This window comes from Mastigoproctus giganteus, chromosome 5 (genome assembly GCF_048544385.1).
Source record: "Mastigoproctus giganteus isolate SK-2022 chromosome 5, ASM4854438v1, whole genome shotgun sequence".
NCBI classification, from domain to species: Eukaryota; Metazoa; Arthropoda; class Arachnida; order Uropygi; family Thelyphonidae; genus Mastigoproctus; species Mastigoproctus giganteus.
The window spans coordinates 124,353,692-124,379,047 of NC_143579.1; the positions used below are offsets into that span (position 1 = coordinate 124,353,692).

The window sequence follows — 25,356 nt, forward strand, 5'->3', positions numbered from 1 at the left end:
ATCGCAAAACCGCCCTGCCATGGAATATTGTTCCCACATCTGGGGTGGTACCCCCAAAACCTCTCTCAGGCTTCTTGATTCCATTCAGAAGAGGGCAGTTAGGTTAATTAATGATTCATCTCTTACAGAGTCTCTCCACTCGCTTTCTCATAGACGTACTGTTTCTGCTGCATGCCTCTTCTACAGATACTTCCATGGGCACTGTTCTTCTGAATTGGCTTCTATAATTCCCGCTCTCTGTTTCAAAACAGTCCGAACACGTGCCGCCACCAGCCAACATCCTTTTACTGTCCAACTTCAAACCCATAGAACCAACTTTTCATCTTCCTCATTTATTCATTCAACTGCCGTTTTCTGGAACAACCTTCCTTCATACGTATTTCCTGAAAATTACAATCTACAGAAGTTCAAGTCCAATATCAACAAATATCTTCTTTCGTGTTCTCAACCTCCAACCCAAGCACGGTACTAAGTACTATAGGTTATAATACCTCTCGTGTTTGGGGTTCTCATAAAAAAAAAAAAAAAGAACTCACCACTGAAGAAAGTCCCATGCGTTAAGGAAGTCACTTTGGCCAGTGATCAGAGTTACAAAACACCGAGGCGCCTCCGTGGCCAGGTGGGAAGGAGCAGCAGTGCGTCGCACACGCTTCTTGATTAGACCAGGGTTTGAGCCCATGACCACCAAATACGGAGGATGCGGAGAGGTCCAGGAATGACCACCGCATACCCCCGAGCAATATGGCCTTAGTTGCTAATGCTCCTAAAAACCAAATAACCACAAACAAACAAACAAAACACTGAATTGTTTTCTATTTTCTGTGAACAGTAACAGGCACTATTTCAATTTGTTGGTACAGTTGATGTCAAGATGGCACAATAGGATGTCCAAGCTTGGCATTTAACCATCTGATATGCACCATGCTGGACCTCAGAGGCAGTCTTCCTATGTTTATCCAGAACTTCCTTATGAACAGAACCTTCCAAGTCAAAATATAAACTTCTTTCTCCAAAATTTCCAACAAGAAGAAGGCTTCCCACAAGACTCACTCTTGAATGCCACTATGTTTGCCACAAAGATTAATTTGATCTCAAATCAACTCCCTCCTTCAGTTTCACATGCACTTTATGTTGACTTTAGTATCTCTAGTCAGTCACAAAACATGAGAACTAATGAGAGGCAGTTGCAATTCGCAATCAACAATATAAGTAAGTGGGCACTAGTTAACGGATTCAGACTGTCAACACAAAAAACAATATGTGTACATTTTTGTCACAAAATAAATCTCCATCCTGATCCTGAATTAAAACTAGAAAGCCAGAATATACCAATGCAGCCGAAAGCAAAATTTCTTGGGCTAATCTTAAATAAGAAACACATCCGGGAGCTATGTAAAAGCTGTACGAAACACCTGAACATACTTAAAATCCTTTCATCAATAGCATGGGGAGCAGACAGATATTCCTTATTAAACCTATACAAAGCACTAATTAGATCAAAGTTGGACTATTGAGCCCCAGTGTATGATTCAGCACGGAAAACAGCTCTGAAATGGCTGGACCCAGTTCATCACAATGCACTGTGTATAGCTACTGTTGCCTATCATACCTATCCCATATATAGTCTCTATGCCGAAGCCAACAAACCACCTTTAACTCTTAGGCAACAACAACTGGTGTTGGATTATATATTTAAAATAAAATCTATGCCTTTACACCCTATTTGTGTGACCCTCTTTGAGCCATGCTGCAGAAATATCTACCAGAATCGCAAACAAGCAAATCGACCCCTGGGAATCAGAATGCAAGACTTTTTACCAGTACATAAGTTTAATATAGACAGTGTAGCACACCTGCCAATTCACATCCTTTCAGAAATAGAATAAAAAAACAATACCTGCAACAATCTTCCAATAGTTACATGCAGCACACAGACTTCAATTTCCTGACTACATTCTATATTCCTGACAGATGGCTTGCAAACACACTTTAGTGACAGCAGCAGCAGCTGTATTCCCAGATATTACTTTAATGCAACAACTACCGAAAGAGTGCAGTGTATACACGGCAGAATTATATGCATTAAAAATAGCCTTAACTGATGTACAAGGTAAGCGTTACGCGAGAAGCGCAATATATACAGAATATAAACACCCAATCCTTTGACACATACAACAAATACTAAATGACCAGGGGCGGCTCATTGGTAGGCACTGCGGAACTGCAGCACCCCCAGCTTTTTAAATCTAAATATACAGTCAATGGAGTTATATCAAATTTTGTGAAGAACAATGCAACGCAATGAATATTTTTATTAACAAGTCCCGCGTATATACTCATCATCTATTTTCAATAATCATTTCAATAATAAACGAATAAAAACACTAAATCGTTTTAAAGTTTAACCGTAGGTGGAACTGTCCACTGCACAGTTCCATATTTTGGTCCCAGTGGTTCAATCAATTTCTAGTTGGCAGGTTGCCAGTACAGCTTTTTCAGCAGTCACAAAACGAGGCAAAGGAACTGCGAAGCGAGTAGTCTCGATTTGAACAGTGCACCAAACTTAAATGAAAAAGTTATTAATCTATTTTCAACAAATAATAAAAGAATGGATTTTATTTTTAAATAAAATTTCAAGATTACCCCTAAATCTGTTAATGTAAGTGTCCAGTTAATGTTTTGTAGTATTTTTAACTCTTATTATTATTACTATTTATGTCTACATGTCTTATAACCAAGGCAATTTAATGCAACTATAAGAAGCAGCACCCCCATACATCAGAGTCACGAGCTGCCACTGTAACCAAATGCGCCAGAAATGAACAGGATATGCTTTTCTGTTGGATCCCAGGACATACAGGAATTGCTGGAAATGAAGCAGCAGACAAGTTGGCAAAAGAAGCCACACTGCAGATTGGAGAAGATATATCAGTGCTGTATTCAGATTACAAGCCTGCGATACGGCATACTTGCCAGTTGCAATGGCAAGAAACTTGGAATCGACAAACTGCAAACAAATTGTACCAAATTAAGCCGAATATTTAAAACTGGGTTTCTAGCACATGAAAGTTGAGAAAAGAAGAAATGTTACTGGCCAGACTAAGAATCAGGCATACCAATATTACACAGTATTTCTTGTTGCGAGCTGAAGAATCACCACGATGCCAGACTTGTGACACTATCTAGTCAGTCCAACACATATTAATAGGCTGTCCTACATATGCAAATGAATGCAAACAGGCCTTCAAAGATATTTAAAGGACACATCACACCATTATTTTGCCCCGTGGGCATCTGGTGAATATGGGCTTGGTTAAGACCCACCTAGGGTCTTAACCTTAACAACAAGTTGCCATGATATTGCACTACCTCGAATAAGTAATGCTTCACCATAGGAGAAGACTATTGTTACTTATTCTCAGCGGATACCATCATCTATACGGCACCGTTTCAGAGCTTATTGGCTCCTCGTCAGTGGGTGGGCAAGTACCCTGGTGTTGCAAAGATGACAACCCAGTTGCAAAGTATAAATCCACAATATGAGAGATGCCTGATGATGGGGTGTAATTTAGATTACGATATAGTTTAGGGCTAAAGCCTCAGGTTATGTAAAGAGTTTAACCAATATACAAGTTAGTGCAATTGCATCATTTCTGTACATAGCCAACTACTTAAGTAGTTATAAATTGGCATCATTAAGTATATCTCATATTGTGAATACCTTCACACCATCAGGCATCTCTCATATTGTGGATTTATACTTTGCAACTGGGTTGTCATCTTTGCAACACCAGGATACCTGCCCACCCATTGATGAGGAGCCAATAAGATACGAAATTGTGCCGTATGGATGATGGTATCCACTGAGAATAAATAACAATAGTCTTCTCCTATGGTGAAGTGTTACTTATTCAAGGTAGTGCAGTATCATGGCAACTCGTGAAGGTATTCATAATATGAGATATACATAGCCAACTACTTAAGTAGTTGGCTATGTACAGAAATGATGCAATTGCACTAACTTGTACATTAGTTAAACTCTTTACATAACCTGAGGCTTTAGTTCTAAACTATATCATTATCATTGTTCTTCTTAATGGAACTTGTTGTTCGATCCATATTATTAACAATACCTTCATTTTCTCTGACATAAAACCAGGTAAGTGCTACAATTTTGCAGCTGGTGATGGAATTACATCTTGACCACATTTCTTTGTCTTTATTTTTCCTTGTGGTACACAAGGTAGATTCAGCCAGCCCCACTGAATTGCATACGAGGTATGGCAGTAAAATTCTCTGACTGGTGCTGTTGCAGTCATATTCAATATGAAAATAAAGAGAAGTGGTATGTTGTAGTTTAAACTTCCTCTAACAGATGGTGGTACCGAGATTTTCCAGTAGGCTGACATGTGCAAGTAACAACCAGTTTCTATAGTAGCATTAATGTTCATATCATGATTTTGCAATGGAGCAACGAACAGATATCGAATTTTGCTTTAAACTGAGAAAACCTGCAACAGAAACTTTTGAATATTAAAAACTGTGTATGGCTATGAAACATGTTAAGTCATACCAGTGTGTTTGAATGATATAAGCAGTTCAAAGATGGATGTGAGGATGTTTGTGATGATGCAAGAAGTGTGTGTCTGTCAACCTCTCAAGTTGCAAAAGTTCAGGAAACTATGGCAAGAGATCATCATTTGGCCCTCAGAATGACGACTGATGAGTTGGATATGAATAAGGGTACATTTTGCAAATCCTGCATGAAGATTTGTGGAAAAGGACAGTCTGTACAAAATTTGTGCCTCACAGATGAGCAGAAGCAATAAAGGGTGTCATCACACAAAGACTTTATCCAGACTCAGACTTGTCAAAATAATCTTAATTTCCTTGGCTGTATTGTCACCGGCAATGAGTGTTACTTATTTTAGTGCAGCCCAGAGATAGCTGATCAGAACATGTAGTTGATTTCAAAATCATTACCAAGACCCCAAAAAGTTTTGTTTACAAAAAGTCTGAGATTAAGATGATGCTGATCATGTTTTTCAACCGAAAGGTATGATTCACAAGGAACGCAGCAATGACTTTGCTGTGTTCCTTGCTGAGTTCTACTTTCAGTTGCTTCAAAGACTGTTGAAAGTGCATTTCTCGAGAGAGGCCGTAATTTCAAGAGAAAAGCAGCTGGTTCTTGTTGCACAGCAATGCCCCACCCATTCCACACTCATAAAGACATGTCTGACAAAACATGACATTGTACAGATCAACCATCCATCCTACTCTCCCGATTTATCACCATTGGACTTCCTCTTTCCCAAAGTGAAAACTGCCCTCAAAGGAAAGAGATTTCAGGATGTTGAGGACATAAATAAAAATGTAACTACTGAACTGAACATCATCTCTTTGGGTGCCTTTACTGACTTTTTATAAATTTTTAGAATGGTGTAATAAGTGCATTGAATCAGGTGGTGGTTATGTTGAATAAAAATAAAACCATTTGTGAGCTTGTTCACTTTGTGTTCTTTTTATTGCACCAGTCTGAGAACTTTATTGCCACACCTTAAAAATCATATAATCACCCTTTTAAAAGTACTTAAACACTGCAGGTTTCACATCTAAATTTATATTTATAAATTAATTAATACATTTCCTCTTACCAGCACAAGAAGTTAAAGAATGTGGTTTTTTTGAAAACATAACAAGGGATGAATTCCTTTAAAATATAAATGAATAACTTTTTGAATAATAGAAGAGTATTGTAACTAGTCATTTTTATTGCATTGCACATGATAAGACTGGCACTAAAGTAAGGAAAGGCAACCAGTAATTTTGATTATCATAGTTATTTATTTATTATTATTTTTTTTTTTACATTTTAATATATTCAGCTATTTGTATCATGATCACAAACCCAAGCAAGTCTTGAGAAAAAAAAAAAACAATACTTCCATCCCAAAATATACAACAAAACACATCATATATATTCTGTCATTCTTTTTTTTTTTTTTTTTGCAATGGAATAATATTAAACAGATGACTTTTAATGTATTAAAATATGAAAAAAACAAACAACTCTGAAAAGTTAACTAAAGGGCATTCAGTGAACCAAAAGAATTGAAAATTGACAAAGCATGTCAGCTTTGTCAGTATAAATTACATGAGATAGCAATTAGTTTATCTCTTTTTTGCAACACCTGTTACAAAGTGAAGGTCTTTTATAAAACTATGTGTAAAAATTAAATCCAACTTTGTTTTAATTTTTTAATTTTTTTTTTTTTTTTTTTTTTTTTTGACAATTTAAAATTTGAAAATCTTGTCCTAGGCAGTGTGTTTAAGATGCTTTTGATCTGATTTTAAGAATTTTTTCCTTACATTTTGTTTAAAGATTCCATATATATAAAAAACACGAGCAGAGGAATATACTCATGTTTTTGTTCTTCAGGGAGAGACAGTGTTCTGTGCAGTAGCTGGGATGTGGTGGTACTCCAGAAAGTTGCCTCTTCCTCCTCGTGCTAGAATAGCTGTGAACTGTTTATTTGCTCTGGGACTTTTGCAGGTATGTTATCTCATTATTTAATGTGTTTGAATGATGCAGTAAATTTAACTTTAACTATCTGAAGCTGGCACTTAAATTTTTAAGTGAAATTCAATGAATTTCACTTAAAATTTTGATTTTTTACCATAAACAGTTATTCCTTGCTTTGCATGATCAATAGGTTCCTGACAAAATTTCATGCTAAGGAAAATTTGTGCAAAATGAGATCACAAATATATTATTTTAGTGATGATAAATGACACAAAAAATAAAGCGAAATATTAATATAAATACGTTCTTAACCAGGACAAACATTGAGTCATTACAGAAAAGTGACTTGAGTCACTTCAAAGTAATCCATTCAGGGCTGTGCTAAGCTAACTCAGCACCTAGGATAGTCCCATTTGTTCTGTTTTGGCATAGCTCTGAATTCATCATTCAGATTAATAGCAGTGGCCAGTGAGGAATTTAAATGAATCACTGATTTGAATCACTGAGGATCTTAGAGATTCAATACTCAACTTGGCCAAGGGAAATGACAAGTAAAAAATAAAGTAAATAATGTGTAAGTGAACTACTACAAACGAATAATTTGGGGGGGGGGGGGGCTGTGTATGTGTGTGCGCACGCAGTTGAATTAAAATTCATGAAACTGTTGGTTGTTTGTGAATTGTGCAAACCAGTTGAAACTTATTGAATAATTGTTTATAATAACAACAGAAGGATCATTTAGTAATTCATTTTGGGCATCTGCATCTATCCCTACTAGTAACTTCTGTGTACTTTTGGGAATCCAGTTTGGTATTCATGAGGGAGAGCCAGCTTTTGTGGATTTAGGGGGGTTGGGTGATAAGAGTATAGAAAATAAAACATCCAAAAATAATCTTCATCACAAATACTTTTAATATTATTACAAATCATTATTTGTAATTTTTATATTACAATTTAATGTTATTTTATTATTAGAAATGGGAATAGTACTTAATTATCCATTATTATCTCTCCTCCACAAATCAGTTGTTACATATTTCTGTTGATTCCACATTTTATTGCATTAAATAATTTAATGTGTAATTTTATTATGAATACATAAAAATACCCTGTGTAGACCATAAATAAAGTAAAATAAGAGGGTAAAGAATGCAATCAATAAAAAAAAGTATTACACTATATAAAATCGGGGTGAAAAAATAAATATATATGTGAACGTATTTTATACAGGGTGTTTATAAATGATGGGAACACTTTCAGTGATTTATTGCACAATGACTACGACAGAGAAAATGTCAAAGTTTTTTTTACATCCCATCACAACGATTCAATGTGGGAACCAAGTGTGACGTAGCAAATTTCCACACGGTCGAACTCTTGACATACCCTGTTCAGCATATCCTGTGTGACTGTGGTGGTAGCTTCTTCAGTTCTCTGCTTTAGTTCCTGGATGTCATGTGGCTAAGGTGGTACATAAACATGATCCTTTATGTAGCCCCACAAGAAGAAATCACACAGAGTTAAGTCCAGTGATCTTGGCAGCCATTTCAAGAAACATTCGTTCCTTTCTCCTGCACATCCGATCCAGTGCTTGTATAGATCAGTGTTAAGATAGGCCCAAACATCATTATGGAAGTGGGGAGGGGCCCTGTCTTGCTGGTAAATAAAGTCATCACTATTTTTCCTGAACTTGAGGCATCAACCATTGCTGCAGCATATCAAGGTAGGATTGCCCAGTTACAGTAATGCCAACTGGCAGTGAATGATGGAACTACATGCCTCGACAGGAACAACTGTGAAACTTCTGTGTTTTTCTCTTTCCCATGGTATAAATAAGTAAAATGATATCTCTCTTACTCCATGTGCAATAAATTATTGAAAGTGTTCCCACCATTTCTTTTTTTTTTTTTTTATGTGAACCCCAAACACGAGAGGTATTAAAACCTATAGTACTTAGTACCGTGCTTGGGTTGGAGGTTGAGGATACGAAAGAAGATATTTGTTAACATTGGACTTGAACTTCTCTAGATTGTAATTTTCAGGAAATACGTATGAAGGAAGGTTGTTCCAGAAAACGCAGTTGAATGAATAAATGAGGAAGATGAAAAGTTGGTTCTGTGGGTTTGAAGTTGGACAGTAAATGGATGTTGGCTGGTGGCAGCACGTGTTCGGACTGTTTTGAAAGAGAGAGAGCGGGAATTATAGAAGCCAATTCAGAAGAACAGGACCCATGGAAGTATCTGTAGAAGAGGCATGCAGCAGAAACAGTACGTCTATGAGAAAGCGAGTGGAGAGACTCTGTTCGAGATGAATCATTAATTAATCTAACTGCCCTGTTCTGAATGGAATCAAGAAGCCTGAGAGAGGCTTTGGGGGCACCACCCCAGATGTGGGAACAATATTCCGTGGCAGGGCGGATTTGCGATTTATACAGAGTGAGCAGCTGTTTTGAAGAAAAGTAACGCCGAGAGCGAAAGAGAAAACCAAGTTTTTTAGATGCAGAGGAAGCAATATTTGTAATGTGCTTGTGCCAAGAGAGATTAGAAGTCAGGGTAATCCCCAAAAGAGATATATCATTTTGCCTAGAAATCGGAGTGTCACTAAAGATAAGCATGGGAGCAGAAGCTTTTTGTGAGATATAAGACAAGACTGAGTTTTAGAAGGGTTGAAATCAACTAAGTTGTCTTTGTCCCACTGGAGAATTACCTGAAGATCGGCACTTAAGGAATTGGTAGCAGATTTTCGAGAAGTTGAAGCTGATTGAGCAGGACAAGGGTTCTCAAAATGGAAAGTGGAATGCAATGTGCTATCATCGGCAAAACTATGGATACGATTTCCAGTCAATGGAAGAAGGTCATTAATATACAAGAGGAAAAAGGGTGGGGGGAAAGAACTGAACCTTGGGGGACACCGGCATTAGTGAAGAAGTTAGAAGCAAACCAAAAGATGGAAGCTTGTTTAGAAGACCTTTATGCCAAACACAATCAAAAGTCTTTGAGATGTCAAGAGCAACTACTTGTGTTTCACCGAACCTTTCCATTGAATTAGTCCATAAATGGGTAACATAAGCCAGAATATCACCAGTGGATCGACACTGACGGAATCCATACTGGCGATCGTTGATCAGACGGAAGGTTTCTAGGTAGTTTAAGAGTTGGCGGTTAATTGATTTCTCCATTACTTTCGAAAGAGTAGAAGTAATTGGATGGGAGGGATTTGTCACCCTTTTTAGGAACTGGCTGGATATGAGCAAATTTTCAAGCAGAAGGAAAAACACCTTTGGAATAAGAAAGTGAAAAAAGGCGGCAAAGAATAGGAGTAAGTTCAGGAGCACAGGTTTTGAGAACAAGTGGAGAAATACCATCAGGACCTGGAGCTTTCTTAGCATCAAGATTCATCAAAATCCTTCTGATATCCTTTTGATGGAAGACCACAGGAGGCATTGAATGGAGCATGTTGGGAATGGTGGGAGGTGTTTTACCAAGATCATTAATACATGAGCTGGAAGAAAAATGGGATACTAGCAGGTCAGCTTTATCCTTGGCTGAAGTGACAACAGAACCATCTGGTTTGGACAGCGGTGGGAGCAGAGATGGGCAAAAGTTGCGGCCAATAACTTTGGCAAGAGACAAGAATGCTCGGATACCATTAGGGCAAGAAGCAAGTTTTCTACTCTTAGCCAGTTCAAACTCTAGTTTGGACTGATTAATAACTGCTTTACAATTCTTGCGAGCTTTAGTGTAGGCAGAAAATGAAACTGAAGAATTAGAAACAAGCCAGTTACGATATGCAACGTTCTTCTCTTGAACAGCCTTAGCACATTTATTGGAAAACCAAGGTTTAGATAAAGAATGAGATTTTAAAGTGAAGTGTGGGATAAAGGATTCCATTCCTGCAGGAATAATTTCACTGACACGATCTGAGCAAACGTTGACATCAGAAGTTTTGAAACAGTAATCTGACCAAGGAAAAGAAGAAAGGAAGTCTCGCAGGTCATCCCATTGTGCAATCTTGTAATGCCAAACAACACGAGGTTGGGAATAGCCATGAGATAAAGGTTCCATTGGAGAAGGGACAATCACCAAGTTCTGATCTGAAGTGCCTAAAGGACTTCTCACTTCGACCTTGTACTTAGAAGGGTTGTTTGTGAGAAAAGGATCAAGCGTATTGGCTGTATGATTAGGATTGTCTGGTATTCTTGTAGGTAAATGAAAATCTGTGCTAGGTCATTCGTAATTGCAAAAGCCTCAGCATCTCGACCTGCTGGGTCAGTGTGACTAGAAAACGGAAGCCAGCTCGAGTTGTGAATATTGAAATCACCAAGGAAAATTAACTCACTGTTAGGAAAGTTGGACTGGAGAAAGTCAGGTTGCAAAGAGAGGAAGTCAAAGAACTCCAAGTGATTAGTGGAGTTGGGAGAACGGTAGAGACAACAGATGAATTTTACACAATGAGGTAGAGAGATTTTAAGCCAGAGAAGATCAAAGAGAGGAGATTCCAAATTGCCAAGTCTCTGACAGGGAATATCAGAACGGATATATTCACAAGTATCACCTTTGAGACGAAAGGAATCATACAGCGAATAATTTGAGCTTCTGAGATGAGCAGTAGTTGAGTCAACCGATAACTGAGATTCTGTAAGAAAAAGTACATGGGGTTTGGCAGACTGCAAGTGGAAATGGACATCGTTGAGATTAGAATTGAGACCACGTATATTTGTGCAATGAATTAGGAAGTGCTTGGGAGGTGTAGATCTTTTCGCAGATAAGCTTGCTCTATTAGTTTGACAATTCATGGTGTATTCAATAGTAAGAAAAAGTGGGTGGGACATGCTGTATGAAGTAATGAAATTTTTGGATATGGCGTACAAGTGGTAAGAATATACCCAGATCCTTGACATAATGTGGCCTCGACAATGCTCCCCGCATACACACTACTAAGACTTCCTCCAGTCACTATCTGGCATTTATAAACACCCTGTATATTAAAGTTAGTGACAGATTTATACATACATCATTCCCTCACTCTCAAAACCATACTGGAAGATAGGAAAAATATAGCAGATGTTTTTCAGTTCCTCAAGAAAATAAATTACTATAATCAAATATGAAACCAAATATTCTCTGAAGCAAGCTATAGTAACTTTGTGACTCTTGGAAACCATTAGCAGCAAAATGCGAATTAGAACAAAACTGTTGTAAAAATCTTACAGGCGCATTTTAGCCACAGTAGCTCTTGCGCCAAGAATTCTTAAAAGAAAGAAACAAACAATACACCAGGTGTATATTTGGGGACACCAAAAAAAAGTTGAAATACACAAAATCACACAGCACCTTAGCTGTGCTCTGTGTCTTTTAGCCCTTGCTGCTTTGCTGTTCCATGCTACTAATTAAGAAACATGATTTTAGACACTATTGCTTGTCAGCTGATATACTTTTCAGTGATTGTATTTATTGTCTTATTTGAGAAAATTCACTCACTTAGAATTGAAGTTGCAACTATCCAAAATCTACTTTGTACTTTCTTGAAGATAAATATAAATAATTTTGTTTTGTTTTCACTGATTTAGTAGATTTTTGTTCCTTGACTTTGAATTTTAGTTCCTTGAATTTTACCATATTCTTCATTAATTAACATACTACATTGTTGTTTTACCAAGATATTAAATAGGTTTAGTAACATTCGTTACCTTCTTATTTTGAATTTACCTGGTGATTTTTGGAAGTTACGACTCCCTGTGTTGGTGCAAATATTGTTGAACTAGCTGCCATATTGTAATCGATAAGAAATAGCGTAACATATATATCTCGAACTGATAGCGTAGGGTATAACATAAAACTAGGCCTCCGTAGCCGAGTGGTCAGGAGTGGGAGTGCAGTAGCACACGCTCTTTGAGTAGACTGGGGTTCAAGCCCCTGACTGCTGAATACGGTCAATCTGCCAACCCACACTGGACCAGCGTGGCAGATTATGGTCCACTTCCCTCAGCATGAATTGCTGAGGAGACTTCCATCCTGCAGTGGGTTGATAATGGCTGCACTTTACTTTACTTTTTATAACATAAAACTAGATAACATAATACGAAGCACTGTATTAGGAATCTGTTGGCTTAGTATAGTAAAGTTGATTCCGGTTATTTGGGCCACCGGTTAATCGGGGCAACTGTTTATTTGGGACAAATTTTAAAAAACAGAACCCAGTCGAGAAAATAGCCAGGGTTTACTTTGCTTAATTGGGACAACATGGTGTTTGATCGGGGCAAGAGACCGCAGCACTGGAGATTACCCTACGATTGTCTCCGACCGTATCAGTCGAATTTCTGGAGGTCACAACCATAAAACTAAAAACAATTAGCAGTCACCTGTTTATTGGGCTTTTCTGTTAGTGCAATCTATCATAAACGGAGAGTAAAGTCGATCTTATTGAATTTGCGATAATACCAACAGCAGGAATTCTGTGGGTTATTATGGCAAAATGGGTTTACACTTCCATGGAATCTTCAATCATAAAAAAATTAATTTTCAGAATATTCTCTTCGTTCCTATTTTTAAAGCTTCGTAACTTGTTACTCCGTTCTCACTTGCATGTATCATGTTGCTTGCAATTTGTGTGTGTGTGTGCCATGTTCTTTGTTATTGATTGCATATCTTTTTACTGTTTTAAATTTTAACCCCCACCCACAAGTGTCAGTGAACAGAAATGTCCACTAGTTAGTATGTACATATTACAGTACGTATTAATTATTCTGATTACAACGTTTATTCTTCTGATTTTCACGTATCATTTAATTTTTAATTGGTAAGGTAATAAAGGGTAAATTTGTGCTTAATATATCTTTACTTTTATAGCCTGTGGATAATATTCCTCTTATTTCGCTAATTAGAATCGCTGTTTAATAGAATTAAAATTCAATTCACAAACGTGATCAAAATGACCGGCGCTTTACTATGGTGAGTCCATCGTAACATGATTTTATTGTACAGTTGAACCAATTGCAAAGTGGGGGCCAATTGTATTTTTAACTATTTACGTGAAACTTCAGATAATTTGGGCAACCACTTAATCGGGCCAAAATGCACTAGTCCCAATGTGTCCCAAATAACTGGAATCAATTGTATTAACCTTTTTAAATATCATTGTTAATTAAATTGTATTTAAACGTAAATCATGACCCAGTAAGCAAAGATCACAGACTAGCGAGAGTGTTGTGACTCGGGGGGAGAAACGAAGGGGGCGATTCTCCAATGCATGTTTCAAAAAATGTTCAAAATGTGAAATGTTTGCCGACCTTTCTAAAACAGGACATGATCTAGCCAAGGAGGATGTCTTTGTGTGTACTAGATGCCTAGAGTGTCAAAAAATTAGGCACCAACTCAGCATTCTGATGGGTGTCTATGGGACCTTGAGGTGTGGGGTAAATGCCCTCGAAGAAATTAAAATGAGGGGCCCATGAAGCTCTCAGCTGCCCAGTTCGGTGGCAGAGCTCACTCCTGTATATCAGGCAACACGGATCGGCACCTCCGTAGCCAGGTGGGAAGGAGCAGCAGTGCGTAGCACACGCTTCTTGATTAGACCGGGGTTCGAGCCCGTCACCACCGAATACGGAGGATGCGGAAAGGGTAGGGAATGACCACCGCATATCCCGGAGCAATATGGCCTTAGTTGCTAATGCTCCTAAAAACCAAATAACAAACTAACAATCAGGCAACACGGAGGCAATCTCCAAGGCAGAAATAACTAGTTCCTGTGGTCCCACAGGAACTAGATATTGTTGGTGACTCTATTGTCAGGGAGATGGGGAAAATACTATGCAAGGAGGATAGGTGGAACAGGACCAGGGTATGTCTGTCAGGGTTAAAAGTTGAAGTTGTACAGTGGATATCATCTTTTAAGGGCACAAAAGGTGATATTGTTGTGCACGTTGGAACTAATGACATTAAGAGTAAGAGATCTGCAGATTTACTCAACAAGTACAGGTCAGTGTTGAAAAAACGTCGCAAGTTAGGGTTGAATGTGAAAGTGTCTGCAATTCTGCCCAGGCATGATAGGAGGGAGTATATGATGAGACCCTTGTTGATCAATTCAGCCCTGAAGAGATTGTGCAAGGCTAGAGGGGTAGAATTTTTTTCAGCCTGGTCTGTGCTTGTTGACAGGAGACTGCTTCTACAGGGATGGGGTACACTTAAATAGAAACGGTGCAAGAATATTTGCTGATGCTGTCGAGGCAGTGTTAGGTGGGTTGGAAAACTGCTCGCTTGTTGGGATACACAGACTAAATGGTTAACAGTGGCCGCAGGCAGAAGCAAAAGTGATTCTTGCACTGCTTCTGTTAGAATGAGCAGCAGCATGGAAAGCAAAGCAGTGGAGATTTCCAGGACTTTTGGGAGTCATAGTGGAACAAATAAATACATGGGCTGTGTTAGGGTAACTAAGAGTAGAAACAGGTGCATGTATATTTGCATGTACACCAATGCTAGAAGTATAGTTAATAAATTTAGAGCTTGAAGTGCTAGTCAAGACATCAAAGGCAGATATTGTTGGGATATTAGAGACGTGGTGTCACAGATATAAGCAGTGCAGAATTGGAATTTGGGGAGTACAATGTGTACAGAAAGGATAGATAGGACAGGAAGGGAGGAGGGGTTATGCTGTTAGTTAAGAAACACAAAATCTAAGGAAGGGCATCCAATTGATGTTGGTGGACAATGCAGTGTTGAGTGTTTGGTGTGACATAAGCACTGGGAAAGGGAAAATTAGAGTAGGTATGTGTTATAGGCCTAATGAATCTGATGAGTATAATGAGCAATTGTGCAGAGAAATAGAGTGGGCCAATAAATCAATGTCTTATAATGGGGGATTTTAACTTTCCAGATTGACTGGAACTTGTGGTTTGGTCACTCGCACACTAGCAAGACTTTTGTGGATTTATTGGATGATTGTTTTCTACAGCAACATGTTCAAGCGGAAACCAGAGAGAGTAATACACTTGATCTGATTATCAACAGTGATTATTCATGCATTAAGAATTTGCAGATAAAGGAACCACTAGGTGGTGGCAGTGATCACAGTGTGCTGAAGTGGGATTTACTGAAAGAGGTAACTACCATCAGGGATAAAGGGAAGGGTTTTTGCTTTCGTAAAGGCAACTATGATGGTCTGAGACAGACCACCTCAAAAACTACCTAAAAAACAAGGCGTAATTGAAATTGAATTTGGACTTCGTAATGTTCCACAAAAATATTTATTTATTCAACAAGTTAACCAAGTAGTGAATAACATAAAAGAAACGCAACTTCCTAAATTGAATATACATGACAGCTCAGCTTTACAAGAACTTCATTATTATACAGAGGGCAGATAAAGGAGATACAGTGATAATACTAGATAAACCTGATTATATTAATAAGTTAGATTCAGTTGTTTCAGATACCTCCACTTATATTGAAGTAGACCCGGCACTGTTTACCAATTTGGTCAATCAATACAATAAAACGTTAACCACGTATCGAAAAAACGACTACATTACTATGGCCCAGTTAAAGGAATTGAAGACCAGAACATACAATATTCCTGCACTTTTCCAGAACATACAATATTTCTGCACAAAATTACACAAGACTGGATTTCCTATTTGACCTATTCTTTCCTACAGGAACTTGGCATTTTCATCCTTAGCCACACATGTATATAGCATTATAAAACCCTTTAGACAGGGAATACAATTTGGGATTAAGAACTACAATACATTATTTAATAATCTTAAAGACTGTAGACTTGGCGACAATGACAATTTATTCTCACTCGATGTTACCTCGTTATATATACGAACGCAAAAGTTGAATACACATTAGATATTATTTGGGACATGTTAAATAAAAACTTGACACCGATTAATTATACGAAGCTACCTATTAAGGAAATTTTTCACTTAATTAAACTGTTAGTTAAGGCCAACTATATCACCTTTCGAGACAAGGTGTACAAACAAATTTTTGGATTGCCAATGGGTTTGAGCCCGAGCGGCTTAAAGTCAGAGATCTATCTCTCAACAATTGAGCATATACATTTGACACCTTTTCGACCCCCGTATCAGATAGTGTGGGAGGTATTTGGACGATGTTCTAGTTATTAGTATTTAGTATTAGTAATGGCCACATGGTGCAAGAAAGCCTATGGCTTATGCTGCGCCAGCCAAAAAAAAACAAATAAAACAATGATAAAAAATAATAAATAAATAATAATGATGATTAATAAAAGAAAAGGAAATTAAACGTATCATCCTATGCACTTCCCTGACCCGAAGGTACTATCCAGATGACCTTTGAATTTCCCCAAACTGTCAGCCTCTAACACCCATGTAGGCAACTTATTCCAGTAATTTATAACTCTCTGGCTAAAATAAAACTTCCTGCAGTGCAATCTAAACATTTCCCCCCGTAACTTAAATTAATGTCCCGTAGTTCTAGCATCATTTATAATCTTAAAATTTTCATCCTCATTCATTTTACTGATGCCTCTCAGAGCCTCAATCAAATCTCTTCTAAGGTGTCTAGTTTCCAAACTTTGTAACCCACATATTTGAAGTCTTTCTTCATAAGGACACCCTTTTGCTGATCTCACAACGCGTTACCCGTCTTTTCACCCTTTCAAGAAGCTCGATGTCTTTCTTAAGGTGCGGTCTCCATACTTGAACACAGTATTCCAAGTGTGGTCTAACAAAAGCCTTATATAATGGGATTATCACGTCCCTATCTCTACTTGCAAAAGTTCGATAGATCATCGATAGGACACCATGAGCCTTCCTTGCAACCTGTTTACAATGCTCAGAGAATTTCATGTCTGACCGTATTGTAACACCCAAGTCCCTTTCCTCCAGTACTGGGTTTAGTTGAACTCCACCAAGTGAATAAGTTATTTTGGGATTACTGTTTCCCAGGTGTAATACCTTACACTTTGTTGGATTAAAGCGTATCTGCTATTTTTCTGACCATTCCTGAAGTCTATCTAGGTCTCTCTGAAGAAGCTCAGCTTGACAGTGATCATTAACTACTCTACCAATTTTAACATCATCTGCAAATTTAGACATCACGCCCTCTATACCTTCATCGATGTCGTTTATGAAAATTAAAAACAACAGTGGTCCTAATACAGCTCCTTGGGGACCCCACTTCTTACATCAACCCAATCTGAGGAATAGCCATTTATCACAACCCTCTGCCTCCTGCCCTGAAGCCATCCTGCTATCCATCTAAGGATTTTTCCAGTGATTCCAACCTGTTCCAGTTTATAAAGCTCATGTGGGAGTGAGTCAAAAGCTTTGCTGAAATCTAAATAAATAATGTTGAAATTATTCCCTAAATCTAGCTCGTGAGTGACCCGTTCAAAATAGCAAACCAGATTTGTTAAACATGATTTTCCCTTTACAAAACCATTCTGAGTATCCTTGAGAATTTTGAAATTTTCAATTCGATTCAAATGATCCTGAATTCCACCCTTGATCATTGCCTCCATGATTTTCTCTACCACTGAAGTCAGACTGACAGGTCGATAATTTCCCACTTCACTCTTAGAGCCACCCTTATGTATGGGAGATACATTGGCACTTTTCCAATCCAAGGGAATCTTCCCAGAGTCTAGTGATGCTCGCATGATTAGCCTCAATGGTTCAGTACACTCACTTGCTGTCTCCCTTAAGATTATAGGGTATATTCCATCAACTCCAGGAGCCGTACTGTAGGCTCGAAAGTTTTTTTCATTAAATAATCTTGCGAAATTTCAATATCATTAATTACATATTTTTCAACTTTGCTCCCACAATTTCCCCATTGCCACAAAAGGTTTTTCATTTGTAAATATCGATGCAAAATAACTGTTGAGTTCATCTGCAATGGCAGCTGGTGTATTTAATACTATCTCCTTTCCCTTACGTAAAGGTCCGATCTAGTTTGTCCTGCTCTTCTTGGCATTTATGTATGTGAAGAATTCCTTATCCCTCCTCTTTGCTCTGTTTGCTAGTGATTTCTCATAAACTTCCTTTGCCTGTCGAACCTTTTCTGTGGCTCTATTACAGATCATCTTGTAGCTGTTATAGGCTTCGATACTTTTTTATTGCTCTGTAACCTTTCCATGCCACCTTTTTCTGCTCAAGTAATGTGGCAACTTCACTATTCATCCAACTTGTAACCCTCCTCGTGGAGTATTTTTTTTATGGTAAATATGCATTCAAGGCATCTGTGATTAATGTTTTAAAAGCATACCACAGTGCAATTGTATTCATTCTCTGTGTGATATCTACCCAGTTAATAGAAGCTATGTAGCACCTTAAGGCATCGTAATTTCCTTTTCTGAAATTAAAACTTATTCCTTTGCCTTTTACTACTGCTACCTCTCTCATCATCATCCACCGTAGAACCCCGTGGTCACTTCCTGCTACTGGTTCCTCTACTGTCAGCCCTGTTATGTCATCTGATTCATGGGTGATGATGAGGTCTAGGATATTTTTCTCTAGTACTTTCCCTGACATGTTGATACAAATAACAGTCATCTAGTTGATTTAAAAATTTTGTTCCCCATGTTGAGTTTCCTTCCCATTTACTCCAATCAATTAGAGGCAAATTGAAATCACCCATAATAAGACATTGACGCTTACTTGCCCATTCCATTTGCATGTAGAGGCTTTCGTCACAATCACCTGGTCTGTAGATTACTCCTACTCGCATTATACCTTTGTTTCCAACTATCTCACACCATACAGATTCTATATTAGCATGTGAAACATCTGAAACCGGGAAAGCTATCGTCGCACTCAGGCTGCTTCTGATAAGAAGCATTACCCCACCACTCCTTCTGTCTACCCTATTCTTCCTAGTGGCCGTACTGAAACTCATCATCCCCAATTTCCGGGTGGCACCACGTCTCCGTAAGCCCTATTATGTCGCGTTACTTGTTTTAACCAGCAGTTCGAATTTGCTCATTTTATTGACGAAACTTGTAACATTACTATATAAACAATTAAGACTTACTGTTCTTGTATATTTAACTACCATAACACAACCCTTGAAGTTTTTTAGGCTCTCTTCCCTGGCATTAGCTATCCGCCCACTTGAAACGTTTCAGCCCCCAGAACATCTAGATAATATGTCCAGTTGGGGTAACATATAAGAACTCTTGAGGTATGTGCAAGAGTTACTTTGACCAATATTATCAGATAAACGCGTGTCAGTATTACCCACATCCCCCCCCCTAACTAGCAGTTTCCCTGAACCTTTAAGGTATCCTCAATAATACTGACAACAACTTTTGCACTACCTTTGTTTAAGTGTATCCCGTCTCTACAAAACAAATTCCTTCTACCTACAAGTGTGGGCCATGCTGATAGAAATTTCCCCCTAAAGCCTTGTAGAGAGTCCTTCAAGTCCAATCAGGATGATCTTGGGAGAGCAGTAACTGAACCCTTTGGAGATGAAAGAGGTGTAAGGAATCGTCGGGGCAGACACTCTGTACACTGCAACGAGACACTCCTAAGGCATAGGCAATAGCACGTGTGCTGGTAATAGGATTATTCTGGATGGCATTCAACACACTTTCTTCTATGGCGGGAGTTCGCGTCCAACGTTACCTCTAAATGACCCATAATCGCACAAATTTTGATGCACACATGCAAACAAGCGTTCTTCATAAATTCGTTGAGGGGTTCGTCCATTGCCCTCTGCTAGTCCATACGCTAGGTGCATGTCTGCCAGCTCACAGTTCATATATCGATGCATGCTCTTTGTGCGGCGACTACTGCTTGAACGAGTAAACCAGAAATTTTCCCTCTCGCGAACTGATGAACAGTGCAGTCTATCGACTTACGATGATGTTTCCGGTTATAGGTTCCTATGCAATTCACATTCCTTTAGATGTTACCTACCTCCCTCCCATGTATATACATGCATATATATTTTTTTTTTATCTAAACCCGAAATACGGGAGGTGTTAGAACCTATAGTACTTAGTACCGTGCTTGGGTTGGAGGTTGAGAAGACGAAAGAAGATATTTGTTGACATTAGACTTGGAACTTCTGTAGCCTGTAATTTTCAGGATATACGTATGAAGGAAGGTTGTTCCAGAAAATGACAGTTGAATGAATAAACGAGGAAGATGAAAAGTTGGTTCTGTGAGTTTGAAGCTGGACAGTAAATGGATGTTGGCTGGTGGCGGCACGTGTTTGGACTGTTTTGAAAGAGAGAGCGAGAATTATAGAAGCCAATTCAGAAGAACAGTTCCTATGGAAGTATCTGTAGAAGAGGCATCCAGCAGAAACAGTACGTCTGTGACAGCGAGTGGAGAGACTCTGTTAGAGATGAATCATTAATTAACCTAACTGCCCTCTTCTGAATGGAATCAAGAAGCCTGAGAGAGGCTTTGGGGGCACCACCCCAAAGGTGGGAACAATATTCCATGGCAGGGCGGATTTGCGATTTATACAGAGTGAGCAGCTGTTTGGAAGAAAAGTAACGCCAAGAGCGAAAGAGAAAACCAAGTTTTTTAGATGCAGAAGAAGCAATATTTGTAATGTGCTTGTACCAAGAGAGATTAGAAGTCAGGGTAATCCCCAAAAGAGATATATCATTTTGCCTAGAAATCAGATTGTCACTAAAGAAAAGCATAGGAGCAGAAGAATCCTTTTTGCGAGATATAAGACAAGACTGAGTTTTAGAAGGGTTGAAATCATCTAAGTTTTCTTTGCCCCACTGGAGAATTACCTGAAGATCGGCATTTAAGGAATTGGTAGCAGATTTTCAAGAAGTTGAAGCTGATCGAGCAGGACAAGGTTTCTCAAAATGGAAAGTGGAATGCAATGTGCTATCATGAGCAAAACTATGGATGGGATTTCCAGTCAATGGAAAAAGGTCATTAATATACAAGAGGAAAAGAGTGGGGGAAAGAACTCAACCTTGGGGGACACTGGCATTAGTGGAGATGTTAGAAGACAGAGAGCCATCTACCATCACCCTTAGTGAGCGATCAGAGAGAAAACTGGATAACCAATTACTAAAAACAGTTGGCAAACCATGAGATGGAAGCTTGTTTAGAAGACCTTTATGCCAAACATGATTGAAAACCTTTGAGATGTCAAGAGCAACTACTTGTGTTTCACCGAACCTTTCCATTGAATTAGTCCATAAATGGGTAACATAAGCCAGAATATCACCAGTGGATTGAAACTGACGGAATCCATACTGGAGATCATTGATCAGACGGAAGGTTTCTAGGTAGTTTAAGAGTTGGCAGTTAATTGATTTCTCCATTACTTTAGAAAGAGTAGAAGTAATTGCAATGGGACGATAATTGGATGGGAGGGATTTGTCACCCTTTTTAGGAACTGGCTGGATATGAGCAAATTTCCAAGCAGAAGGAAAAACACCTTTGGAATAAGAAAATGAAAAAAGGCGGCAAAGAATAGGAGTAAGTTCAGTAGCACAGGTTTTGAGAACAAGTGGAGAAATACCATCGGGACCTGGAGCTTTCTTAGCATCAAGATTCATTAAAATCCTTCTGATATCCTTTTGATGGAAGACCACAGGAGGCATTGAATGGAGCGTGTTGAGAATGGTGGGAGGTGTTTTACGAAGATCATTAATACATGAGTTGGAAGAAAAAAATTGGGATGCTAGCAGGTCAACTTTATCCTTGGCTAAAGTGACAACAGAATCATCTGGTTTGGACAGAGGTGGGAGCAGAGATGGGCAAAAGTTGCGGGCAAGAGACCAGAATGCTCGGCTACCATTAGGGCCAGAAGCAAGTTTTCTACTCTTACCCTGTTCAAACTCTAGTTTGGACTGATTAATAACTGCTTTACAATTGTTGTGAGCTTTGGTGTAGGCAGAAAATGAAACTGAAGAATTAGAAACAAGCCAATTACGATATGCAACATTCTTCTCTTGAACAGCCTTAGCACATTTATTGGAAAACCATGGTTTAGATAAAGGACAAGATTTTAAAGTGGAATGTGGGATAAAGGAAAGGATTCCATTCCTGCAAGAAATATCTGAGCAAACGTTGACATCAGAAGTTTTGAAACAGTAATCCGACCAAGGAAAAGAAGAAAAGAAGTCTCGCAGGTCATCCCATTTTGCATTCTTGTAATGCCAAACAACACGAGTTTGGGAATAGCAATGAGATAAAGGTTCAATTGGAGAAGAGACAATCACAAGTTGTGATCTGAAGTGCCTAAAGGACCTCTCACTTTGACCGTGTACTTAGAAGGGTTGTTTGTGAGAAAAAGATCAAGCGTATTGGCTGTATGATTAGGATTGTCCAGTATTTGTAGGTAAATGAACAATCTGTTCATTTTTCTCACGTGTGTGTGTGTGTGCGTGCGTGTGTGTTCGTGTGTATATATATATATATATATATATGTACATGTGTGCGTGTATATATAAAATATTAAGGATAATAGAAAAAGTAAATCAATCAAATAATAATACTATCAGGGACTTAAGGAAATGCAAAAAAAAATAAAAAAATATGAAATCGTTTTTTACCGACAATCTAGATGACTTCAACTGGGACCAACCACCCAGACTGAAGGCAAAAAACGACAAGAGGTTCTCTGTTTCTGTAATGATCAATATATGCTAAATAATTTAAATCTAAACCAAATATAAACCAGTATAGGCCAAATATAAATCAAATGAAATTAAAAGTTAAGAAATTTTAGAATTATTAGAATCAAATGTAAGAAATATAAGTAAAATTTAAATATAAGCATATATTAATCATCGTTGACCCAACAGAGAACGTCATTTAATGATTAAAATAAGATTAAATACATAATACATACTACATATTTACCGTATCTAGGATATAATGTAATAGTCGTCAAAATAATATGTGTTGCCCCCTATGTGATGGATACGGTAAAAATAAATATAAATAAATAATTAAATTTAAGTTAACGCAAAGAGAGAAACATGCAGATAGTAAGAAGAAAAACTAAAGGAGTAGGAATAATAGAACTTGAACTCCACAAAGGCGAAAAATCGTGGTATAGATAAGAAATAGTTTCTCCTACGTCCTCGGATTGCCCTAATAATTTTGGAGAAATAAAAATAAAGAGTGTAGGACAGTTTAAAGACATTACAAGATATAAGTCGTGGCTCGGGTATGCCCGGGATCGCAAACCCATTCCTATAGTAGGACCCTGAGCTGAATTTGCATGTTACCTCAGCGTGAACTTAAGTAAATTTAAATGAATTTAACTATATGTATATATATAAAAAAAAAAAAAAAAAAAAAAAAAAAATGATACACTGTAATTTGCAAGCCGGTGGGTACAAGTTTTCTACGCCGTAAGATACCAAGAATGCAAAGTGTATCCTATGTACATATATACATGGCACTAAATATGACAATTATATTGAAACAATAGGTTCAGAAAACAAATTTTTGAAATTAATTATGCTTATCGCTTTCCTGAAGTGATATTTCAGGTAAGCGATAGGGAAATTATTATTAATCAACTTGCCGTACAACGCTGTTATGCCCGCTGAACAGTTTTTATTACGATTGCAAATATAAGCAATCCTTAGACATTGCGATAAAATTATATTAGCATGCACTGATTTTGATATACTAGATCTCCAGTTTGTAAGGCTGACTACGTTAAATTAAATGCGTCTTTTTTATTATATACGTTTACGTCTATATTATTATTATGGAATATTTCTATATGAAGATCCAAGTAATTTGCTATAGTATCGGAACTATTAGTTTTTTCTAATACATGTTCTACTGGATAAAATTTACTGTAATCCTGGACAAAATGTGTTGAAATGGAAAGACTAACTAATTTTATTGAAGATAATATCCAATGCAGAATTCAGTTAAGTTAAATATTATAAAAAAAAAGAGAGAGAGAGAGAGAGAGAGAGAGAGAGAGAGAGAGAGAGAGAGAGAGAGAGAATGAAGAAAACTCACCTAAAAAAAAAAAAAAAAAAAAAAAAAAATGCGGAACCATTTAAAACTAGTAAGAGCTGGTTGAACAGATTTAAAATCCAGGGAGAAGCCGAAAGTGTAGATCAAGGAGCCAAAACTTTCAAAAAAGAACTTGTTAAATTTATTGAATTGGGGTATTATGTGTTATGCTTCTCAACAAGTTTTTAACATAGATGAAGCAGGACTTTTGCGGAAACGAATGCCTAAAAGAAGTTTCATATTGAAAGAAGCAAAAAACATGCCAGGTTTCAAAGCGGCAAAGGATCGGCTGACTTTATTGTTGGGTGGTAACGCTGTGGGGGATTTAAAATTAATAACCCTTTTAGTTTATTTGGAAGAGGGCCAAAGTTCAACCCAAAATTGACACATTTTTCATGATTAAATTTATCATTTAAATTAAATCAATTTAGATCAATTAAATTCACGATTTTAATTGGAATTTTAAATTTAATTTTGATACGTAAGTAGTTACCACATAATTATATACGTATGTAATGCAGAATATTTTATATGTACAAATATTTGAATATTAAATATTTTGACCGACAATTGTGCATCTTTTCGCTACCGTTTATTATTGATTAGGAAATATCCTATGGCACCGACCGCAACTCACAAATACATATGTTACCTTATGGGAATGCAGTGCTCGCTTAGCGTGGATTCACTTAGCGCTCTGTTTTTCCGGAACAAATTATCAGCGTTAAGCGGGGGTCACCTGTATTTGTATTGTTACAATCATACTATCATGTTACTATGTCATGCTTTGTCCCATAATACACTATTGAATCTGACTTGGCTCAGGATCTCAATGAATACAAGCATGAGATAGTAATGCTGCACATTCCAT

At 37.7% G+C, this 25,356-nt stretch overlaps 1 protein-coding gene across 4 annotated transcripts in view; it reads left to right on the forward strand.

Moving 5' to 3' along the window:
- LOC150085682 (heme A synthase COX15) overlaps nucleotides 1–25,356 on the forward strand; it is a 178,730-nt gene that overhangs the window by 124,647 nt on the left and 28,727 nt on the right. For all 4 annotated transcript variants that reach the window (XM_090374186.1, XM_090374188.1, XM_090374184.1 and 1 more), the window contains one exon: nucleotides 6,440–6,553. In XM_090374186.1, coding sequence (XP_090230312.1) covers nucleotides 6,440–6,553 — 114 coding nt within the window. The remainder of the gene's footprint in view (nucleotides 1–6,439; nucleotides 6,554–25,356) is intronic.